The sequence below is a fragment of the Dryobates pubescens genome, chromosome 4 (genome assembly GCF_014839835.1).
Source record: "Dryobates pubescens isolate bDryPub1 chromosome 4, bDryPub1.pri, whole genome shotgun sequence".
Taxonomy (NCBI): Eukaryota; Metazoa; Chordata; class Aves; order Piciformes; family Picidae; genus Dryobates; species Dryobates pubescens.
In genome coordinates this window covers 19,041,628-19,050,361 of record NC_071615.1, presented here as the reverse complement: position 1 = coordinate 19,050,361, position 8,734 = coordinate 19,041,628, and the positions used below count along the sequence as shown (strand labels likewise).

Genomic DNA, 8,734 nt, shown 5'->3' with positions numbered 1-8,734 from the left:
CATAGGGAAGGTTCTCCAACCCTCTGATCATTGTGGCCTCCTCTGAACCTGCTCAAGCAGTTCCAAGTCCTGCCTGTGCTGGGGGACCCAGAACTGGACATAGTACTTCAGGTGGGTCTCAGCAGAGCAGAGAGGCAGAACCACCTCCCTTCTTGCAGCTGCAACTGACTGCCTCAGAGCTTACTAATAAAAACTTTCTTGTGGCCACCATTGGTTTTTGAAGCCTTCCCCAGCAAATGTTTTTCACCATCTCTCAGCTACTCAGCACACCCTGGAACCTGCCTCTGCTCCCATTTCTCACACAAGGTGACAGGACTAGGAACAGGCAGGCACTGCATGCTGGGCACACCTGACACCAGGGTCCTTCAGCTTGTTTTAAAGCCTAGTGGAGAAGATTTTCTGCATGATTAGGAGGGTAATTGTCATTGGTGATTCCCTCCTGAGGGGAACAGAAGGCCCCATATGTCAGCCAGACCCTTCTCACAGGGAAGTTTGTTGCTTCCCAGGAGCTAAGGTTAGAGATGTTACCAGAAGGCTGCCTGGTCTGGTGCAGCCCTCTGACTACTATCCCTTACTAGTTATGCAGTTAGGGAATGATGCTGTTGCAACCAGAACTCCCAGGGCTATCAAGAATGACTCTAGGGCCCTGGGGGATCTGGTTGAGGGGTCAGGGGCACAAATAATTTTCTCATCAATACCCTCAGCTGCAGGAGGGAATACCAGAAGGCACAGCTCAGCAGCCATAGTCAACAAGTGGCTCAGGGGCTGGTGCAGCCAAAAGAATTTGGGGTTTTTCGATCTTGGAGAACTTTCTACTGCAGCAGGTCAGCTGGCAACAGCTGGAGCACATCTGTGCCAGAGGAGGGGCAAGCTCAGAGTGTATGAGAACGGCCTGTCTCCCAAAGGGAAAAAGATCCTGGGAAGGGAATTGGCAGCTCTCATCGACAGGGCTTTAAACTGCATTTGAAGGGGGAAGGGGCTGGAACCAGTCCCCCCAGGCAGGAGTCTGGGGGTGATAAGCTGGAGTCAGAGGTCAAACCAGCAGCCCAGCTGAGGTGCATGTACACTAATGCACACAGCATGGGTAACAAACAAGAGGAGCTGGAAGCCTTGTTGCAGCAGGAAAGTTATGACGTAGTTGCCATCACAGAGCCCTGGTGGGACGACTCACATGACTGCTGCAATTGATGGCTACAGGCTCTTCAGGAGAGACAGGCAAGGGAGAAGGGGTGGCCCTGTACATCAGGGAGGCACTAGATGCCATTGAGCTGGAGATCAGGGACCATCTGGTGGAGTGCCTGTGGGTGAGAATTAGAGGGAAGACCGGCAGGGCTGACATCCTGGTTGGAGTCTGTTATAGACCACCCAGCCAGGAGGAAGATGTTGATGAAGCATTCTATAGGCAGCTTAAGGCTGTCTCAGGATCACCTGACCTTGTCCTTATGGGCGACTTCAACCTGCCTGACATCTGCTGGGAGCTCAACACAGCAGAGACGAGGCAGTCCAGGAGGTTCTTAGACTGCATGGAGGACAGCTTCTTATCCCAGGTGCTGAGTGAGCCTACCAGGGGCAAGGCTATGCTTGACCTCTTCACCACCAGGGCAGGGCTGGTGGGGATGTGGTGGTCAGAGGCTGTTCAGGGGCCACCAACCAGCAGAGAATTGAATTGTCAGTACTCAGCCAAGCTAAGAGGGGCAGCAAGAAGACCTCCACTCTGGACTGCCAGAGGGCAGACTGCAGGCTACTCAAGGAACTAACTCAGAAGGTTCCTTGGGAAACAGCCCTTAGAAACAAAGGGGTCCAGGAGGGCTGGGACTGCTTCAAGGAGGAACTCTTGAAGGCACAGGATCAGGCTGTGCCAATGTGCCGGAGATGAGCCCCGGGGCAGACGGCCAGCCTGGATAGGTGATGAGCTTCTGAAGGAACTAAGGGAAAAAAGAGGGTGTGTCACCTTTGGAAGAAAGGGGAGGCAACCCATGGAATGTTTAAGGATGTTGCTAGGTCTTGTAGGAAGAAAATTAGGGAGGCAAAAGCACATTTGGAGCTTAGCCTGGCCTCTGCTGTGAAGGACAACAAAAAGTCCTTCTATAAATGCATGAATAGCAGGAGGAAGGGCAAGGAAAACCTCCACTCCTTGGTGGACACGGAGTGGAACGTTGTAACAAAGGATGAGGAGAAGGCAGAGGTACTTAACACCTTCTCTGCCTCAATTTTTACCACCAGGACAGAATGTCTTCTGGACAGCTGGCCTGCAGAGCTAGCAGAAGGAGCCAGGGAGCAGCATAGTTTCCCTGTGTTCCATGAGCAGGTGATTGGAGCTCTCCTCAGCCGCTTGGATCCCCACAAGTCCATGGGACCAGATGGGATCCATCCCAGGGTGCTGAGAGAGCTGGCAGATAAGCTGCCAAGCCACTCTCCATCATTTTTCAGCAGTCCTGGCTCAGTGGAGAGGTCCCAGAGGACTGGAAGCTGCCAACGTGGTGCCCAGCCACAAGAAGGGCAGGTTGGATGAGCCAGGGAATTCCAGGCCTGTCAGCCTGACCTCAGTGCCAGGCAAGGTTATGGAACAGGTCATCCTGAGTGCAATCACACAGCACTTAGAGGATGGCCAAGGGATCAGGCCCAGCCAGCATGGGTTTAGGAAGGGCAGGTCCTGCCTGACCAACCTGATCTCCTTCTATGATCAGGTGACTGCCTGGTGGATATGGGGAGGCTGTGGATGTGGTCTGCCTGGACTTCAGCAAGGCCTTTGACACTGTCCCCCACAGCCAACTCCTGGCCAAGCTGTCAGCCCATGGCTTGGATGGGAGCACACTGTGATGGGTTAGGAACTGGCTGGAGGCTGAGCCCAGAGAGTGGTGGTGAATGGTGCCACATCCAGCTGGCAGCCAGGCACCAGTGCTGTGCCCCAGGGAGCAGTACTGGGCCCTGTGCTCTTTAACATCTTCATTGATGATCTGGATGAGGGCATTGAGTCCATCATCAGTAAATTTGCTGACGACACCAAGCTGGGGGCAGGAGTTGATCTGCTGGAGGGCAGAAGGGCTCTGCAGAGGGACCTCAACAGGCTGGGCAGATGGGCAGAGGCCAAGGGCAGGAGATTGAACACATCCAAGTGCCAGGTTCTGCACATTGGCCACAACAACCCCAGGCAGTGCTACAGGCTGGGGTCAGAGTGGATGAGAGCAGCCAGGTAGAGAGGGGCCTGGGGGTGCTGGTTGATGGTAGGCTGAACATGAGCCTGCAGTGTGCCCAGGCAGCCAAGAGGGCCAATGGCATCCTGGCCTGCATCAGGAACAGTGTGGCCAGCAGGAGCAGGGAGCTCATTCTGCCCCTGTACACTGCACTGCTTAGGCCACACCCTGAGTCCTGTGTCCAGTTCCGGGCCCCTCAGTTTAGGAAGGAGGTTGACTTGCTGGAAGGTGTCCAGAGAAGGGCAACAAAGCTGGGGAGGGGTTTGGAACACAGCCCTGTGAGGAGAGGCTGAGGGAGCTGGGGTTGCTTAGCCTGCAGAAGAGGAGGCTCAGGGCAGACCTGACTGCTGTCTACAACTACCTGAAGGGAGGTTGTAGCCAGGCAGAGGTTGGTCTCTTCTCCCAGGCACCCAGCACCAGAACAAGAGGACACAGTCTCAGGCTGCACCAGGGGAGGTTTAGGCTGGAGGTTAGGAGGAAGTTCTACACAGAGAGAGAGATTGGCCACTGGGCTGTGCTGCCCGGGGAGGTGGTAGAGTCACCATCCCTGGAGGTGTTCAGGAGGAGACTTTATGGGGTGCTTGGTGCCGTGGGTTAGTTGATTAGGTGGTGTTGGATGATAGGTTGGACATGATGCTCTTGAAGGTCTCTTCCAGCCTGGTCTGGTCTGGTCTATTCTATTCTAGAACACAGGAGCTCAGTTCCCTGGCTGAAGCAGTGTCCAAACACTGCAGACATATTTGACTGTTCAGAAAGCAGAACTTTAATAGGAATCATTTCCCCTCCCCCAGAGCCTGGCAGGCAGCTGCCTGACCGTGCAAGCCACAGGGGAGCTGCTTATACAGAGCCTTTTTCCAGGAGCTGACTGCACACCCTTCTGAGCCAGCCAGAGCCTGCCCTCAGCAGCAAACATCTTCCCCTGGCTGGCCATAGCTGTCCTTACACCCCTAGCCCAAATGAAATCAGCCTGGGCCCTTCTCTTTTACATCTCTCTCAGTTCCAGAGGTGAGTGAGCAAGGGAGATTCTCAGGTGGGCTGAGCCCTGGGCTCACCTGGGGGGTAGGCAGGCCTGTTTTACACCTCCTTCCCTTTGGAAATCCCCACATTCTGGTGTAACATTTTCTGCTGCACAGCAGCTCTCCACCATGAAGCTCACAGGAGGCCTGGGTGTGGCTTTTAGCCACAGGTCTTAGTCTAAATGACTTTCCTCCAAGAAATTGAAGTGAAACTCTTCTTGGGGAGTTAGGAATTTGAACAAGCCTGTGTTGAGTCTCCTGGGTGATCCTGCAGGGGATCCTGCTGAAGCCTGGCTCTTCCTGCAAGCTCCTGAGGGCTTCCTGATGAACTGGCAGCTTTTCCTGCAGGTGTCTCTCTGCATTGCCACCACCCTGGCAGACTTCACAGCTTCAAGAGGGGAGAAAGGAGCAGTAGGAGATGTTTAGTTGTCTCATCCAGCGAGATCCCACTCTGCAAAGCGATGCAAAGGGCAGGAACAGAGCCCTTTGTCCTCTTCCCCCACCACAAAAAGTTCTCCTACCTGCTTCCATGAGCTTCAGCTCTCTGCACCACTCCTCCTCCATCTTCCTCCTGTAGTCCCCAAACATGGCTCTCATGAGCTGACGCTTCCTCACCAGCGGAGCCTTGTCGCTGCGCAGCGTCCTGATGGCCTGGGCAGCCTCTGCCGCTGCAGCAGGGCGAGGGAGAAACAGAGGCTGACTCTGGCCCTGCCCCTGCCTGCCAACCCTTCCCATGGGGCCAGCTCCCCTCCACCTGAGTGCTTACAGAATCAACCAGGTTGGAAGAGACCTCCAAGATCACCAAGCCCAACCTATCACCCAGCCCATGGCACCAAGTGCCTCAGCCAGGCTCTTAAACACCTCCAGTGATGGTGACCCCCCCTCAATGGTGACCCCCCCATCCCTGCTCCCTGGGCAGCACATCCCCAGGGCCAATCTCTCTTGCTGGGAAGAACTTTCTAACCTCCAGCCTAAACCTCCCCTGGCACAGCTTGAGACTGTGTCCTCTTGTTCTGCTGCTGGGTGCCTGGGAGCAGAGCCCAACCCCCAGCTGGCTCCAACCTCCCTGCAGGGAGTTGCAGAGAGCAAGAAGGTCTCCCCTGAGCCTCCTCTTCTGCAGGCTAAGCAACCCCAGCTCCCTCAGCCTCTCCTCCCAGGGCTGTGCCCCAGACCCCTCCCCAGCTTTGTTGCCCTTCTCTGGACACCTTCAAGTCTCTCAATGTCCTTCTTGAGCTGAGGAGCCCAGAGCTGGACACAGGACTCCAGGGGTGGCCTGAGCAGTGCTGAGCACAGGGCACAAGGACTTCCCTGCTCCTGCTGGCCACACTCTGCCTGCTGCAGGCCAGGATGCCCTTGGCCTTCCTGGCCCCCTGGGCACACTGCAGGCTCCTGTTCAGCTGCTGACAACCACTACCCCCAGGTCCCTCTCTGCCTGGCTGCTCTCAGCCACTCTGCCCCCAGCCTGTAGCTCTGCCTGGGGTTGCTGTGGCCAAAGTGCAGAAGCCAGCACTCAGCCTTGTTCAATCCCCTGCCCTTGGCCTCTGCCCCTCTGCCCAGCCTGCCCAGGTCCCTCTGCAGAGCTCTCCTCCCCTCTAACAGCTCAACTCCTGCCCCCAGCTTGGTGTCATCTGCAAACTCACTGCTGATGGACTCAGTGCCCTCCTCCAGATCATCAATGAAGATATTGAATACATTCAATAATATTGAAGCCATTACCCTGCCTTGGAGTTGATTTCTGGGTCTTCAGGCCAAGTTCCAGCTGTTCCACACACCAGTCCAGCTCTTTCCACAGCTGCTCATCCAGCTGCTGCACAAGATGGAAACGAGTCATGCAAAAACCAGAGCAGCACCTGCTGCCCAGGGTGAAGGCTACCTGCAGAGTCAGGGCTGCTCCAAATCCCATCTTCTGCTGATCACTTCACAGACCTGACTGTTCCCCTGCAGTGTTCTGCACTGGGTAAAGGAAAGCCCTGGGCAAATCTTTAGTTGCAGCTCACTGCCCCTGAGGGAAGGACTCAATGTTTGGCTGCCATTCAGACAATGCTGCCCAAGGCCTTGCCTCTGCCAGAAGCTGTCAAATCCATTTCCAGATGGGAGGAATAAGCATTGACAAAAGCCCCCTGCCTCTCATTGAGCCACAGCATGGCAGGGGCTGGAAGGGAGCTCTGGAGCTCCAGCAGGGCTCCCACAGCAGCTTGCCCAGGAGCACAATGCCCAGGGGGGGTTGGAATCTCCACCACCTCTCTGAGCAGACTGCTCCAGGGCTCCAGCACCCTCACACCAAGCAAGTTTCTCATGTTCAGATGGAACCTCCTGGGCTCCAGTTTGTGCCCCTTGTCCTGTCCCTGGGCACCACTGGCCCCAGCCTCTTGTGTCCCCCCCACCCTCCCTTTGTTTCTTGCTGAGAAGGTTCCCTCTCAGTCTTGTCTTTTCCAGGCTAAAGATCCCTAGGTCTCTCCAGCAGTTGCCTGTCTCTCTTGAACTAGGAAGGCCAGAACTGGACAACACCCCCCAGTCATTTGGGCATCCTCAACACACCTCAAATCAAAAATGCACACAATGGACACAACTGGAAGCCAGCTCTTGGCATCTCAGCTCCTGTGTGCCTGCTCAGCCAGAAGTGAGTGAGGAGAAGGAAGCTGAAGCCCATGAGGGTGGAGGAGGCCAAGTCTCATTGAGCAAAGCCAGCTGACTAACAATGAAAAGGAGAAGGGACCAGGGCTGCACCCTGAGGCTGAGCCAATTCTTTATTGGTGTGTAACAGGCAACCACAAACCCCTCATGCTCTCTCCTTCCATCAGCTGGAAAGGGTCACAGAAATCACAGAAGGCCATAGAAAGGCTTAGGTTGGAAGGGACCTTCAAGATCATCTACTTGAAGTTCCCTGCCAACGACAGGAACCCCTCTCAACTAGACTTGGCTGCTCAAGGCCTCATCCAGCCTGGCCTTGAACACCCCCAGGGAGGAGGCAGCCACAACCTCCATGGGCAACCTGTTCCAGTCTCACCTCCCTCACACTGAAGAGCTTCAAACCATTCCCCCTTGGCCTGCTGCTGAGCACCCTCATGAGCAGTCCCTCTGCAGCCACCAGGCGGCGCTGGGCTCCCGGGGAGCTGCCCCGGGGACCAACAGCAAAGGCTGCCGAGGAAGGACCTTTGCTTCCTTCCCACTCCCCAGCAGCTGCTGTAGGAAACCAGCCCCTGGCCTTTCAGCCAGAGCCACCGACTGTCACACTGCCCAGAGCTGCTCTCTTGCTGCAGGGTTTTACATTATGGGGCCCTGGAGACTGAAGTACCTGGGGAGCCTCAGCCTGCTGGGAAGGATCTTTCTTTTGACCTCTGTTAGCTTCTGCTTTTGCTTTCTTGTTGGTCTCAGCTTTTTCTGCCTCCTTTTTACTGGCAGATGGTTTTTGTTTCTTCTTCTTCTTCTTCTGGGCAGCTCCATCTGCTGTCAGTTTCTCTGTCCCCACCTCAGGTCCAGTGGCTGGCTGTGGCTGGGGGATCGTCAATGTGATGTGGTTCCCACCCAGTCTGGGTGTGCAACCTGTGCTTTGAGTCCACTCAGACTTCTGCAAGGCTGAAATCTGTGCTGGCTTACCCAGCACTGCATCACCTGCAGCACTCTCTGTATGCTGGCTTGCTGCAGCTGACTGCACCAGAGGGCAGTCTCCAGCTGGGACAGCAGAGTTGGAAGCCAATGTGGGTTCTTGTCCAGGGGCAGCAGAACTCAGAGCTCCATTCCAGTTCTCCTGCTCAGTGGAGCTGTTTTGTACCTGCTCAGCATCAGTGACACCAGGGACTGCTTCCAAAGGTGTGCCAGTTGCCTCTGGGTCAGTCTTAGAAGGTGCAAAATCAGACTGGAAGCCACTGTCAGGTGATGGGAACCTGCCTGGCTTTGCTTCAGAGCTTTGCTCAGACTGTTTCCCACCCCCTGCACCACCTGAAGCCTCTCCACTGCTTTGCTGCCCTTCCACATCACCAGGGTTCACATCTAGAAGAGATCAAGAAGAACATTTCTCTCCACATGCCAGTTCCCTGCTCTGGGGCTGCCATTGCTACTGCAGGCCACTCTGTGAGGCAGCAGTGCAGAGAGGTGATGCAGTCACAAACTGCAGCCTGAGAAATCTACAGGAAAGTGACCCCAAAGACCACCACCCCCTGGGGGGACACTTCCAGCTCACCTGCACTCCCCATGCTCTCTTGCTCCCCAGCCCTCCTGAGATGATAATCTTCCAACACATGATTCACCACTTGTTGCTTCCTCCCCAAAGGCATCTCAGGGGAGCCCAGGACCTCGAGGCTGTGCTGTGTCTCCTCTGCTGCACTCAGGAAGAGACCAAGAGAGACAGGAAGCAGGTTATGGTGAGCCTCACAACCCACCCTGTGGGAGGCTGATGACTGAAGCTGTTCTGTGTTAATGCCACCTCTGACTAATCCATGACTGGCATTCGACTGGAGCAGCACTCCCAAGTGCTTCTGGAAGCTGAAACACTGTGAAGTGTTTGCAAGGGGAAACAAAACAGAT

At 55.4% G+C, this 8,734-nt stretch overlaps 1 protein-coding gene across 1 annotated transcript; it reads right to left on the bottom strand.

The window, feature by feature from the left end:
• Positions 1 to 4,255: 4,255 nt before the first annotated feature.
• On the bottom strand, positions 4,256 to 8,403 carry C4H8orf33 (chromosome 4 C8orf33 homolog). Its single transcript, XM_054161265.1, has 6 exons — positions 8,391 to 8,403; positions 7,983 to 8,200; positions 7,506 to 7,703; positions 5,927 to 6,017; positions 4,732 to 4,878; positions 4,256 to 4,598 (listed from the first exon to the last, which is right to left on the bottom strand). The coding sequence occupies exons 1-6, from the start codon at positions 8,401 to 8,403 to the stop codon at positions 4,384 to 4,386; spliced, it is 882 nt and encodes a 293-aa protein (XP_054017240.1). The 3' UTR covers positions 4,256 to 4,383.
• Positions 8,404 to 8,734: the final 331 nt, after the last annotated feature.

What these genes read in the sequence shown, in the direction of transcription:
- C4H8orf33 (XM_054161265.1), bottom strand. An exon ending in AGCAGGCTGAGGCTCCCCAG is followed by an intron (nt 6,018 to 7,505) that starts GTACTTCAGTCT and finishes CATCTTGTGCAG; the next exon opens with CAGCTGGATGAGCAGCTGTG. An exon ending in GCTGAAGCTCATGGAAGCAG is followed by an intron (nt 4,599 to 4,731) that starts GTAGGAGAACTT and finishes CCCCTCTTGAAG; the next exon opens with CTGTGAAGTCTGCCAGGGTG.